Source organism: Siniperca chuatsi, linkage group LG2 (assembly GCF_020085105.1).
Source record: "Siniperca chuatsi isolate FFG_IHB_CAS linkage group LG2, ASM2008510v1, whole genome shotgun sequence".
In the NCBI taxonomy this organism is placed as follows: Eukaryota; Metazoa; Chordata; class Actinopteri; order Centrarchiformes; family Sinipercidae; genus Siniperca; species Siniperca chuatsi.
In genome coordinates, this window is record NC_058043.1 from 23845260 (window position 1) to 23859510 (window position 14251).

General features: G+C 42.3%; 2 protein-coding genes across 5 annotated transcripts in view; one reads left to right on the forward strand and one right to left on the reverse strand.

Annotated features, from left to right (window-relative positions):
• The window catches only part of nudt2 (nudix (nucleoside diphosphate linked moiety X)-type motif 2), a 28218-nt gene that overhangs the window by 5625 nt on the left and 8342 nt on the right, over window positions 1-14251 (reverse strand). The gene's annotated exons all lie outside the window — the stretch shown is intronic.
• rhobtb3 (Rho related BTB domain containing 3) overlaps window positions 1-14251 on the forward strand; it is a 25963-nt gene continuing 11712 nt past the window's right edge. For 2 of the 4 annotated variants that reach the window (XM_044171115.1, XM_044171137.1), the window contains exons 1-7: window positions 282-2200; window positions 2568-2799; window positions 3783-3975; window positions 6483-6640; window positions 7133-7241; window positions 9995-10190; window positions 10344-10540. In XM_044171115.1, coding sequence (XP_044027050.1) covers window positions 2199-2200; window positions 2568-2799; window positions 3783-3975; window positions 6483-6640; window positions 7133-7241; window positions 9995-10190; window positions 10344-10540 — 1087 coding nt within the window. In that variant the 5' untranslated portion in view covers window positions 282-2198. The other 2 variants (XM_044171128.1, XM_044171123.1) reach the window with 2 other exon arrangements.

Here is a 14251-nt window from a genome sequence, read left to right on the forward strand (position 1 = left end):
ATCGATAATGTCCTAAAGTTGGAAATCGTTAATGTAAAATATAAAGATCATAACACAATACTGGCCACTTTTTGTAAAATCTATGTCTGTTTATTCCTTCAGATAACATCAGAAAGCAGGAATATCAGGCCACAGGCTGCATAGATTCCAGCATTTGGGATTTGTGTTGTGACATGTTACTTGTTCATTGGCAAAAAATTCCTCCAGCGACTGTGAAAAAAAACCCCAACCTTGCTGAGTGAGGACACCGAGGAAATCCCTGAGGTTGTTAAAAGGTGTGTTGACAGCAGCTTCAGACAGGTGCTGTGGCTGGCTGGAAGGTCGCTGCTCCCCAGTCCTGTACCTCATATTCTTTTTTTTTGTGATCAACTATTTATTGTTTGTATAAGGAGCACCATCACAGTCACAAAACTAATACAATGCAAATAGTAATACAACAGTTTCTTTGCCCACTCCACACCTCCAGTTCGTAGCACAGGCTTTCTGTTACACATTTAAAGTCTTAATAATTATTGTAATAATTATTGCAAAAAATATAAAGGTGAAGTTGTTTATGTGGCTTCTGTGAAAAAAAAGTTGAATAATTTATTGCATAGCCATCCTGTACTTAACAGGCAATGCAAAATAATTTGGTTATATAATTTGTTAACCATTTGATGTAAAGAGTCAAGACAGCCTGTCTCATTCAGATTATTTCTCTGTTGCTGTGCCCATAGTGCAGGCTAACAGTTACATGGCCCTAGAACTGCAAATGCCATGCCATGGTTGGGTTGAGAACACAAAGGCTATGGGGTATGATGTTCCTCTGTGCATGAATGATGTTGGTTTCTGTAGCTGGCCTACGGCAAACTCACAAACAGTCTGAAGCCTTGGCCTATTAGATGCTTCGAAAACAATCAAGAAATGCACAGGGCCTTGGGTTACATGGATCGAGGGGGCTGTGACTTACAGCAAAGATACCACACATTAGATATCAAAACATGATAATGTGGTGAAATTGAGAATCTTGGTACAAGGTGGGGACCGTCATGTGCAGGTGGACATTTGCAATAGGTCAAGTGGAGGGCTGTTTGTCAAGAGAAAGAGCAGACTGTCTGGAGAAACTGCTTAGCAGGGCGAGTGCATCTTATTCCAGAGGGAGGGTAGGCTATTGCACAATGTGTAAGCAGCATGGAACAGTGTTGCAGGGCATTCAAACCCATGGCCTAAAAACTCTCTTTGGTTTTATGTCTTGCATTATTCATCATGGTTGTGAATGACTCTGATTAAATTTTTCTTGCTGTATAAGCAAATAGTCTCCTAACACTTGCTCATTATGGTTGTCATTATTGTTATCACTATCATTAACATTGCACCCCATGGTCGCACCTCTTGACCATTCCTTTTATGTCTATTCATGTGGTGCGGTGTTCAGTGTCTGTCTTTGTGACTCAGGGACAAGAGAATGGAAGTTATTGGCGCACATGTGCTTTGCATTGCATTCGCCGGAGGATAAAGCGCTTGTTCTTGAATTGTTTAGATGCAGCTTTGAATGGACAACAAGGTGTAAAACTGTTTGAGTTAACAAAACAACACTGTCATTTCCTGCACGTCGACAGCATGGTCATATAGTGAGGGTGTTCGTGTGTGTTGGCGCGCGCATCATGTGTATGCCCGCGTGCGTGCTGCTGAGTCAGGCGCGACCACTCTCTGTTCAGTCGTTGCTCGCACGCGCTCGCTCTCTCTCTCTCTCTCTCTCCCTCCAGTTGTTCTTTGCCAGTGAGACTTTGTTTTATCCGCCGACGTCATTCATATGGTCTGGACACCGAGGCGCGAGGCTGCTCTCTCCTCGTCGTTAGTTGTGTTTCCTACCGACTGGCAACTTGTTTGTCTGTTAGCGCATTGGCTGCCCATGGGCGCTGCTGTTCACACACTCTCCGGCTGGGCTGTCCGGTGCGCCTCTACGGTCGGTTCGGGACGGTATCGGGTTCCGCTTTTATGAATGAATAACGAGACGGGGAAATGCGAGTGACTGCGAAACTCCCCAGCAGCCGGGCTCCCGGGGGGGCAGCCACCGATGAGAGGGATTAACGACGGAGCGGAGCCGCGGCTCATTGCGGAAAAGCCGAGTCTGGTGACTGCAGACTGGCGTGGAAACGCGCCGTGAGGGAAACGGGCTCCATAGCGTAGAACAGCGGAACAAAACCGCGGTGACCACAATGTAAGTTGCTCTGAAGCTGCAACTCATTAAGGGATGTGAGGAAAAGGGGGTTCCTGGTATGGTTGCATGCATTTTTTTTTTTGCCAGTATGCTTGATAAATATAAATACAGCACCGAAAATATTTCTCATTTAGTGTCTGATTTATTGAACCGTAGTACCCTCTCAGGTAATAAGGGCCTTGGCAAGCTTCTTCTCAGTCATTTTCAGTGACATAACGGTGATGCACTGTCTCCGTGACAGACATGAATAATAAGGACCAAAGCAAAGAGAGGTGCCTCCTCTCCCTCGGTGCTACCTCTGGATCACCATCTGCTTGTGTGCTGCTTCATTCAAGTCACTTTCAACCACGAGTTGTCTGGCTTACAGGTCCATCCACATTGTGGCTCTGGGCAGCGAGTGCCCCGGCGGAGTCGGGCCCGGGGAGGAGATCATGGGCCAGGGACAGCTGCAGGGAGGCCTGCTGTGGAGCTACCTGGGTCACGGAGCGCTGGTGGGACCCTGCGACTTGGAGAGCAGCCTACACAACCCGGCCTTCATGGAGTACACCTCACGTGTGTTTGGAGATGTCACTGTAGTGGTTCGGGATTGCCCCAGCTGGGTAAGAGACTGTGTGTGTGTGTGTGTGTGTGTGTGTGTGTGTGTGTGTGTGTGTGTGTGTGTGTGTGTGTGCAGAACAGAATGAGGAACAACAGAGACTTGCATGGGATGATACAGTATAAATCTTTGCTTTGATTTGTTTTGCTCATTCACGTGTCCATCCCTCATTTGCATATTTACAAGGGAGCCTTAGTTAAGTGTTGCTTTGGCTCTTTCCCCTTACACCTTCTTGTGTGATAACAAATCAGACTTGATTAGCAGAGGAAGGTCAGGGCAGGCCAAGATGGCAAAACATGCCATAAAAAAGTGGTGTCATTTTGCCAGAGCATTGTCATTGTGAAAGACCGTGCGTCACTTCAGTGATATGCTGTTTACTTTTCACTCTGCTTCTGTTTCTCAGAAGAAGCACAACATTTCAAATTCCAAGGCCACTTGCCTTTCAGTGCTGATTGCAGGCTTTGTAAAAATGTCTCTATTCTTAGGAGGAAGCTATTTTAACATGCACTGCACACACACAAAAAAAAACTGATGAAAGAACTTTTGTTCTTAATAGCATATGAATTTGAAATGAAAGCGCTGTTATGATTTTGTAGCAGCACTGTATGTCCTATTATAGGGCTGTCTAACCCTGTCAGGGGTGGTGCTACAGAAAGTCTCTCAGTTTAATTCTATGTCTCTTTGTCCTTTTTTTATTCAAACTGCTCACAGCTTTCGGAAGTGTTTTTTTCCCTGCCTAATTAGTCGAGTTAGGTTGGTTTAGAGCGAGCAGCTAGCCCCACACAGGTCCTTGGGGGTAAAGTCCCAAGAGCCACACTGAGGTATTTATATTTACGGAGACTCAGAGGGGAAGGGTTATTTGAGGTAAGATTCATGGTACAGGTTGGGTATGCAGACAATTCTGTTTATTGCATTTCTAATGTGTCTGTCCTCCTCTGACCTCCTCCTATTTATATTTGTTGTCCGTTTCTTTTCTTGACTTTCCAGGACTTGTTGGACAGCGATTGGGCCAGCGTACGGAAAGTTCTTGAGCAGGCGGACATCCTGGTCATTAAATATTCAGTCACTGACAAGCTGGCCTTCCAGCAGGTCAGGAACGGCTACGCCCCGAGACTCCGTCCGCTCCTGAGGCACTGGGGTGTGCCTGTCATCCTGGTCGCTGTAGGAGCACGGCTGAACGGTGAGGACGCTTTAGTTCTGTGTTTTTGTCAGAGCCAGAGTGAGTTTAGTTTTGCCAACAACGCCTTGACAGCTGATGGTTCCTCTAGCAGTTTGCCATTGTTGTATATGAACAATGGAGTTTGAGAGGCAACAAATACAAAATGTCTTATCTCTCAGCCATTGTACTTTATATACTGGTATTTTAGGGTTAATTTGCTGTTGCCTCGGTTATTGAGTTTGATTTCCAGACAATATCATGTTCTTCTCATTGGGCCATTGAGATCACTGTCTGAGCCTTGTGTCCTCTAGTGTGTCCTCCCAGCAATGAGGAGGATGCTCAAGATTAAATCTCCTCTTGGTTGCCTTCAGGCTGTCAGCTCACATGTTTCCCTGCAGGAAACACACCAAAGCAAGACATTAAGTTTATATTGTTTGGCCATTATAAGACTTGCAAGCAGACAAGAGCTCGCACAGCACTTAAATTTACACTGTCATGGCTCGAAAGTGCACCACAACAGTAGTTTGTCCCTTAAGTAAGACTAGAGCGCTTGGGTGTAGCCGTACTGGAAGCTGCTAAACACATCAGTATGTTTTTGCACACACACTGACCGCTTGTCAAATCCAGATGCTGTAAACAAGCTCATCAAATGCACCAGGTTGTATTTTTAGCTTGTCTCCTCGACATACTTTGAGATCCTGTCAAAGCTCCGCTGCAGAATGATCACAGTGTGAGTCAAGTCTTTGAGAGAGAGAGAGAGACGGGGGAGAGAGAGAGAGAGAGAGAGAGAGAGAGAGACGGGGGAGGGACTGGGTACCTGTAGACCAGAGCCTTTGTGTTTTTGTCTGCGGCTGCTGTGAGTATTTTCATGCTATCCCCTCATGACTGTAGAGAATGAGGGGATAGCAGAGTGAATGAGCTCTGAGTGCTTCCTGCTGCTTGACTTAAGACCACCTAAAGCACATCTGTGGCAGAGAGCGCTGCCGTACGTGCATTAACGCAGCCATTAAACCAGTGCTGAACGCAGGAGCACAGACAGATTTATCCAAGGGCGTGCGTGCACCCTCACGCACACAAACATACCACTGATATGCCAAGTCACCGCCTGTCAGACGCTCACACACACACACTCTGCTTTTCATTCTCTCTCTCTCTCTCACACACTCACACACACACACACACACTCTGTCTAGCTCCGTCTCTGTGTCATGCCTGTAGGTTATTAGCAGTATGATTTATCAAATGCCTCAGCATTTAGCTGTATGTCCCGCTCATTCTCTCTTTCTCCCTGGCTCTCTCCTCCTTTGTGCAGTCTTTTTTTCTCCTTCAAGCTAATCCCTCCAAATCTTCTGTCTCTTTGGTCGCCATGCACACATGCCACAGCATGGCTGGTCCTAGTGCACGTGCCATTGCAGATTTGATGTATTTAGATGGTCTAGCTTTTCTGTTGTATGAGAATTCTTAGTTTTTTCTTTGGACTTTGTGAAGATGTAAAAACAGTGGCCTGGAAGTGCAAAACACGTCCGTATTGAATTAAAGAAAACCTAATGATATTTCAGGAACCAACATTGCAAAACACAACAAAACAGAAAACAATAATCTTTCACAAAATGGAAAAAATACATACACCTATCTCTCTTTTAAAATTGTCACTGGCTGTCTAAAGTCACTCTGAGACAGACTATTAGGACGTAGGGCAAGTCCACACCATGAAAGCACATGTGGCTGTGGCATCTGGTTTTTATGTTCTGTTTTGCGAGATATGTTTTCTGTTTTAATTTGGTTTGTGAAATGTTTTGTGTTCTGCTCATCACACAAAGTAACTGTGTTTATGCACTGTTTTGTCTGGTGTATAAGAAACTTTTAACAAGCACTGAAACGCATTTACAAAATAGGTTTTGAGTGTCATGTATGCTATTTTACAGAATGTTTGTGAAGGAGTACATTCAGCATGTTCGTGTATGATTTTTTTTTTTAAATACATTTTGCTGTCTGGGAATAGATTGACTCTTAATCATGCAGATCACAACCACCCGACTGATGGGTGTGTTTATGAGTATATACAATATAATACTTGCTCTGCTCTGTGGTATCAACTTGACAGTGCTTGACGAAGGTCTTTGTTAAACTGAAACATTTCTCTGTTAAATTTATTGAGAGCTGTGTGCAGATTTTTTTGTCTGACTTCTGTCTTTAAAAGATGCTTTGATCCATGTTGTGCTTGAAAGCATATATGGCAGTTCATTTCGTGTTTTAGTTGAATATTTTAACAAATATGAATAGCATGTTAGCCCTTTCTATGGACTGTATGTCATGGCTAAGTGCAGCTCATTCGGTGAAACATGAGACAAGCATTTCCAGCAGTGGCTGTTCAATTCAAACTAGGTTCATACATCCTAAAACGCATAATGGAATATCAACGACTCGTGTATAGCTTCTCATATAACCTCATAAACTATGTATTCGATTCAGTTATTTATAGTCTCAATGATTTCATACTAGAGTTAAATTTTCCTCTCTGTGTTAAGATGAAGGCCCTCCCTGTACGTGCCCGCTGTGTGCGTCTGACTGGAGCAGCTGTGTGCCTCACAGTGAAGGTCTGCAGCTGTCCCGGGACCTAGGGGCCACCTACCTGGAGTTGCCCTCTCTCAACCACGTCTTTGTGGGTCGCTACTTCGGCAGCGTGGTAAGTGGTCACGTCACGCAGGAATTAAATGGTCGAAATAAGAATTTAATGACTACAATGGAATCAGATGTCACGTGAGACTATTTACTGGACACATTTGTCAGCTGCTGTGATTAAGTAAGCACTTAATGTAACTTTTTGTCACATTTTAATTCTTGTGCTTGAAAGGAAAGTTTATATGATCTATGATGTGTTGAGTGAGTAAAAAAAAAAAAAATCAGCATTCCTATTTTCAGGGGGAAAAAATGGCACGTGTTTTTATGCTGAAATGAAGCTGTAAGATAAATTCTTAACTTTGCACACTCTTCCTGTCTATTAAACTCGATGAACTCTTCATTTCAGATAGGTACAGCACTTAGTAGAGGAGACAAGGACAGGTAGCTACGTTGGTCTTCTCAGGAAGTTGTTTTCCAAAGCAAAGAATTGATGATGTAACATCACTATTTTTGTACCGTGCGTTTAAGCTAACATGTGTATTTCTGTATTGTTCAGCTGGAGTATTTCATGATTCAGTGTCTGAAACACAAAGCCAAAGAGAGGCCAGAGAAGAGGCGAGGAAATAAAGTGAACGAGCTTCGTCCCCCTCATTTAGAACAACCAGGTCAGAGGAATACTATGGTATCTAAAAACTCAACTTTTTTTAAAGTGGCATTTATTTGTGTCCTGTCAGTTTCTACAGGCAACCGTGTAACACCCAGTGTTAACCCTTTTTCATTTAAAATGTTTTAATTTCATTAATGGCAATTATTGTTTTTTAGTCCTTTAATTTGCATGTTATTAAGTATTATTGTTGCTTTAAATAGCTCTTTTTATGGCATATAGAGAGCATTCAACTGGACTGACAGGATTGTATTTTCTTACAGCTTACATAGCCGTAAAAAGAGCTGAGCACAAAGGTTTTATCCAGATCAATATTCTCTGTTCCAAACTGGAAATAAGAAGAGAGACAAAGAGCTAGGTGGACTACTTTTATTCTGTGACGTTTGAATCAATTTTAGACTGAGCTCTTTTCAGCACCAGACACAGCAACAACTGAATGTTTAGTGCCTTGTTCTGAGGCAGCTCAGTGATTGTAGCTGTGGGATAGGGGAGGATTACTCATTAACATTATCTTTAACCAAGCGTTCTTAATCAGTTTAGGTATTTAGCTACCTGAACACTATATACCCACTTGTCCAGCCAGTAACATCCCTAATGCAGTTTTTGCTTTTTTGTTATGTGTTTTTAATTTCTGTGCATATTACTAAAATTGAATATTTATATATATCTCAGTTTTGGAAGATTTAGTTTGGGGCTGCAAATTATAATTATTTTCATCACAATTTCCCAGAACCCCAAGGTGACGTTTGCAAATTGTTTGTTCTGTCCAATGACAGTTCAAAACTCAAGGATGTTCACTTTACTGTAAGACAAGAAAACCGACAAATTCTCACAAATCGTTTCTCTTTGAGAAGCTGGAACCAGAGAATGTTTGTCATTTCTTTGACCGAAAAATGACTCAAACAGTCAATTGATAATCAAAAAGTTGCCAAGTAATTGTTTAAGCTCCAATTTAGTTTTAATCTGCTTATTTGAAATTAAGAATTTCAGATAAAATTTTAATCAAGCTTCAAAACAAGCCACATTCGTAGCAGTTTGTAGCAGACTAGATACATTGCAGACTTAATCAAACTGCCTTTAAGCCAATCAGATTCCGCAAACATCAAAAAGCTAATTATGAGAAGAGATAAATGACTGTGCTGATCATGATCAAAAGAGGCTAAAACTCACAGAACCACATACATTCATACACAACGAGCAGCAGAGACAGTAAGTTTTGATTATTGTAGCAAAGCTAAAAAGAAACAAGCCAAGCTGGAGTGCTTGACGGTTTCATTTCTGCTGCTTTTCCTTTGTCTTAATGTTCTACTTTTTTAGACTGTGGCACTCTTTCCCCTAATTGGCTAAAATACAGTCTGATTAAATCTGCAGTCGACTACCATTCCTAACTGCCAGATGTTGCCACAAACTGAATGCTTTCTGTGTGTTGTATTTGAAATGGCATGATTAAAATTAATTTGGCTAGAAGCACGACTCCCACACCACAAATAGATCCAGTAGAATCATTTAATTAATTCATAGCTACACTCCCGTCTCTCGCCTTACAACTACTGCTACCACTACTGCCATTTCAGTATTTTTTCATGCACAGTTAATTTTTACAAAATAAAACACCTGAAAATATTGAACACAAACTACGCTGTTTGTTATAGAGTTAAATATTGATCTGACCACTTTGCTGCTGTGTGTGTCTAAATCTGATGCAATGACAGTGAGTGCTGGCGGATTTATCGGTGCCTGTCCAACACTGCTTAATTCTACTTATGGTGTAGCTTGCGTTAAATGTGACGTGCACTGATTCAGGAACAGCACAGTTTTCACGGCCAAATCTGAGCTGCCATAAAAAAGGAGATGAGGTCCACAGAGGTGTAGTGAGTATTAAGCATGAATAGGAATATAATAGGACAAAGATTTGTGAAGCCCCCTCCCCCCACTTCCTTTACTTTCCTGCTTTGTCACTTTTATTAATCTGAATTCATGAATACATGCATCACAAAGCACTGTTTTTCCCCCTTTTTTTCCTATGAAATATTTCTTCTCGTTGCTCCAGACAGGTTTTCCAATTCTGTTCTTTTTCACTGCAGTATTTTTCTTGTATTCACAGTTTTTACTGTTGCACTCAGTTCACTGCAACTCATTCATCTGTGACTATTGTCCAGGTTTTTTTCCATATCTTCTTTAAACATTAACCTTATTTAAAATACGCTTTTGGACGTACAGGGTGTTGAACAGACGGACACGACAATTTCTCCATTACTTCAATAGACCAGAATCCAGTGCAGCAGTCTTGGTTTGCATCTTTGCAGGTCTGTCATTAGTCCAAAGACAAACATATCTGGAGGCATTTGTCTAACTTGAGCAACAGGGCAGGGCACAACATGACATTGGTCTCTCTCAGCCTCTCTCTTTATTGGCTAAAAGATCTCACTTCACTATTTCTGTCACTATCACTCTCTCCACATTCCCGTATACACCCCATTGCTCTCTGAGTTGTCAAAACTCATTGTCCAAAAAAGGAGAAATCACTAGTAGACGTAGACATGGTAGAATGAGGAAAAACGAGCACATCAAAAGTGTAAATTACAAGACTCCTGGGGTGCTTTGAACATAACAAATTTGGTGGATTTTCCCATTTATCTTTTGAAAATATGGGCAAGCTGAATTTCAAAAGTGATTGTTCATTAACATGAGTCATGAACTATCCTCTCTCTCTCCTTTTCACCCTCCGTGCTCCCTCTTCCTCCCTCCGTTCAGCACGTCTTCCCCCTATCCGAGTAGAGGAGTCCAGCTTCTCCCAGGACATGCAGTGGTTGTTAGAGCGTGGTGTGCAGTTCGCCGATGTGGCTTTCTACGCCGGGGACTCTGGGAAAGAGCTGGGGTGGGCACACGCGGCTGTGCTGTGTGCTGTCAGCCCGTACTTCAGACAGCTGCTCCTGGGGCCCAAGACCAGGTAGGAGAGATATTATCTTGTTCACAGGATGGAGCTTAACAAGCTATATCACCACCTGAGCCTGTAGCCAGCAGAAGCTCAGTTCTCTCTGCAAACTCCTCTTTAGCCTAACTGGGAAGGATGTTGTGCTGAATTTCATCTCTGGTTGGACAGAGAACGTCCCCAGTCGCGGTGTGCTTGCAGAGAGCGGGATGGAGGCCCCCATTCGCTTCTCTCCACCTGGGACGGGGGGATTATCGATGACATGCCACGATCAGAAGGGCACCTGACAGGACGCCTCTCTCGTCTGGTGGTGAAGGACCCTCTCCTGTGTATGTGCTTGTGGGAGACTTTAATGTTCATTTACAGAGGTAAAAACTACCAGTCAAACACAACACACTCAGATACAACTGAGAAAACCAACAACTTAAATCTGCTGTTTTGTGTCTTTTCCAGAAAATTCTGTCATTTCCATTAAACTTTTTAACACCCCACTGCTTGCGAGATGCTAGCACTATGTAGAACTTTCACTGACTGCTGGTACTATGAAAAGCTACATGAATACTACATATTCTGATTATTGTCTTGATTCATTGATTAATCGTTTGGTCTATGAAATATCAGAAAATAGTGAAAAATGCCACACAATTCCCCAAATCACAATTTCCCGAAGCCCAAGATGACATAATGAAATTGCTTGTTTTTTCTGATCAACAGTCCAAAACCCAAATATATTACATTTGCTATCGTAGAAGACAAAGAAAACCAGCAAATTCTCACAGAAGCTGGAACCACTGAACTTTTGTCATATTTGCACCAACAAAACTCAAGTCTACAGCCATGCTAGCAGCTCTGTGAGGCTGTATGTAGGCACACTGATGCTTTGACTTAAATGCTATCGTCAGTATGCTAACATACTCTCAATGGCAACCATCTCAGTTTACCGTGTTAGCATGCTAACATTTACTAATTAGCACTAAACACAAAGTACAGCTGAGACTGATGGCAATGTCATAAGTTTTGCAGGTATTTAGTCATAACACAAAGTACAGGACAAATTAGAATTTTGACCTGATGATGGCGCTAGATGAAAAGTCAAGGGATCACCAAAGTGATTACAATTCATCCTGAGGGGGACATGAATGTGTGTACCAAATTTCATGGAAATCTGTCCAATAGGTCGAGATATTTCACTTAGAACTACAACTTGCTGGTGCCGCAAGAAGAAAAGTCAGGGAATCACCAATGCCTTTAGGATTCATCTTCTGGAGACCACGAATGTCTGTACAAACTTTCTTTGCAATCCATCCAATAGTTGTTGAGCTACTTCAGTCTGGACCGAGGTGGTGGACCAGCCCACATTGCCATCCCCAGAAATGACTTTAACAATTACTTGATTATCAAAAATGTTGCTTCTTTTTTGATTGACTAATCAGTTAATTTACTAAGTGTTTCATCTCTAATGTATGTATTGATAGGTTAGACTAATCTTTTTCGTCATTGTGGTCCTTTTCAAAAAGAACGCCCTGTTGTAAAAATAACAGTACTGCACGGCAAAGAATACAACTAAAAACCTAAAATATGACAAGGGGGTGACTTAATCAGAAGTGAATTCTAGTGAACACTGCCAAATTATTTCTATATTAAAAGTTGTACCAACCTAAATCACATCACAGAAGAGCATCCCATTCTCACTAGAAGTTGCCCAAACTGACATTCTGGCAACAGGATCAGTTTCACAGGAAGTGCCAAATAGAAAGAGGGGATCAGAATACAAAACTGTCTCCAAAACAGCTGCCAACATGCACTTTGTCCAGAGAAATCTGGACTCAGCAAGGATGGCTCAGTCAGTTTACTCTCATCACACTACATGATTTCTGGGAAATGATGTGCATCACGCTTAAAAAAAGAATCAGTTATCTCCTGCTACTAAGTGCTACAAACCGCTCATTGTATTGAATTGCATTCATCCTTAGTAACCTGATTTTGGTTTTACTTGTTTTTGTGTGAATCGTACTAATGCCAAGGCAGGTGTTTCAGCCTTGATGCTTCCAGTTTGTTGTTGCCGTATTAGACACATTCTGCAAATTACGACTGGAGTTTAAATACAGCTTACAGAGCTGGACTTGCATTCACAGCATGGGAACTCCATTCCCCCAAAGCAGTTACTCTTTTTCCAATAATTTAAATGTGATGATTAATGTCCCCTGGCAGCAGAAGGCAGTTTGCCTGCTATTGGATGATGTCCAATGTTCCATTATGGTGAGGAACAGATATCAGTCAAATTGAAAGTGCATGATAGTAAGCAACTGTTAATCTAGGACCTGATCATTCATCATGTAGTACTGTGATCTCACACTGCTTTCTTAACCCATATTTGTACTCATGGCCTCACTCATGTTTCCTTTATCTCTACCCAGCTCCGTTTTATTAAACATCATGGACACATGGATTGGTGCACTGAGAGATGTCTTGCAGAAATTGAACTTCCATCATTTTGATGGCTAATGGGATAGAATCTGACTCTGTAGCCTGTTACAGTGGCCTCATATTTACATCAACAAATGATTAACTCTGTGATGAAACTGCCATGTACAATTAATAGAATGTTATATTAACTTCACCTTACAAAGATACAGGCACACGCAGGCATAAAACATGCAACCAAAACATTTGCAGATGCAAAATGTTCTTCAGCCGTGTATGAAGCCTAGTTAAACAGCCGTGGGATATTCTCTGTGACTTCAGTGCCGTAATGAAAATCTTCTGTCTGCGGCTCAGAGTGTGCATTGCTGTGCTTGCTACATGTTATATCGCAGCGCCTATGCATGCCAGCGCTTCATCACAAGCTGCATGTTGTGCAGGAGTCCTTATGGCAAAAAGCTGCGCTAACAACTGATTCACGGCTGCCTCTTAACATGTATGTGAGCAGCACTGATGGTCTAAATGAACACGCATGTGTACACTCGCACATATACACCAGAGGCAGATGCACAAACGCATAAGCTGAGTGTGAATGTGTGCTGGTGAAGGGTGAGTGGAGAAGGGAAGAAGATTATAGGGTTAGACTGAGTCTCTGTGAGTGACTGCATAAGAATAAGAAAGCCAGCGATTGAAGGGTGCAGTGTGTATTTTTACAGTCCTTGTGTGGATGTTTTTTTTTTGCGTAAGAGAGGAGGGATATGGGAAAGTAAGGAGTGGAAAATTAGGAGTATGATGAAAAATGATGGTGGAGGGACGTGAGGGTGAGAGAGGGGGCGGAGTGTTTAAGGTGCTGCTTGCATATCTGTGAGATAATGTGATGGTGAGAGAGTGGTATTTTGGGTGGTGGGAGAGCTGGGCACTAGAGCATACTGTTAATGTGTGTATGTGTGTGTGTTTGTGTGTCTGTGTGTGGCTTGGAGCAAATAGCAGAAAGAGGAATATGTGTGCATGTGCGCAGCAGAATACGAATGTCACGTTTCCATAAAACACTGCAGGGAGACAGTGTTAAGCCTTGTGTGAAAAATTACGAATGTTAACCTTCAACATGGTGGGTTGGATTGTAAGGTTAAAGCCGCTGTCTCATACAGTGTGTGTATTTCTGTATTAGTGTATTTTCTAGAATTGGCTAATCAGATGTGAATGTGTGCCTCCTTTGCCCATCATTCGAACCATTCGGAACACAGTGAGCCAATGTTTGATGTTCATTTGCAGTAAATCCACAGCAAGCTGTACTTTGCTTTCCTAGAGATGGGACAGACATCTCATGCTCGCAATTCAGTTCCACTCATTTGTTAGTTGTAGCTCATTTTATTGGCTTAGCAGAACTAATTTCCATAACAATATCATGTCTCTGTAAACACACAGCGTCACACTCGTGGTATTATTCCACACTCTGGGTTTTTGTCACTTGAGTGCGTGTGGACAGTCACATAGGCCGTGACTTTGCCTGTGTGATGTTAACACTGTGAGACTCTGTCTCCTTGTGTAGTGTGCTGCTGAATTATTGAATTTGTCACTTGGTTGCTATTGTGTGTGTGTGCATGTTTAGCACATGTATTACATGTGTATGACACATTGTGTGTGTTTGTTTGTGGTCA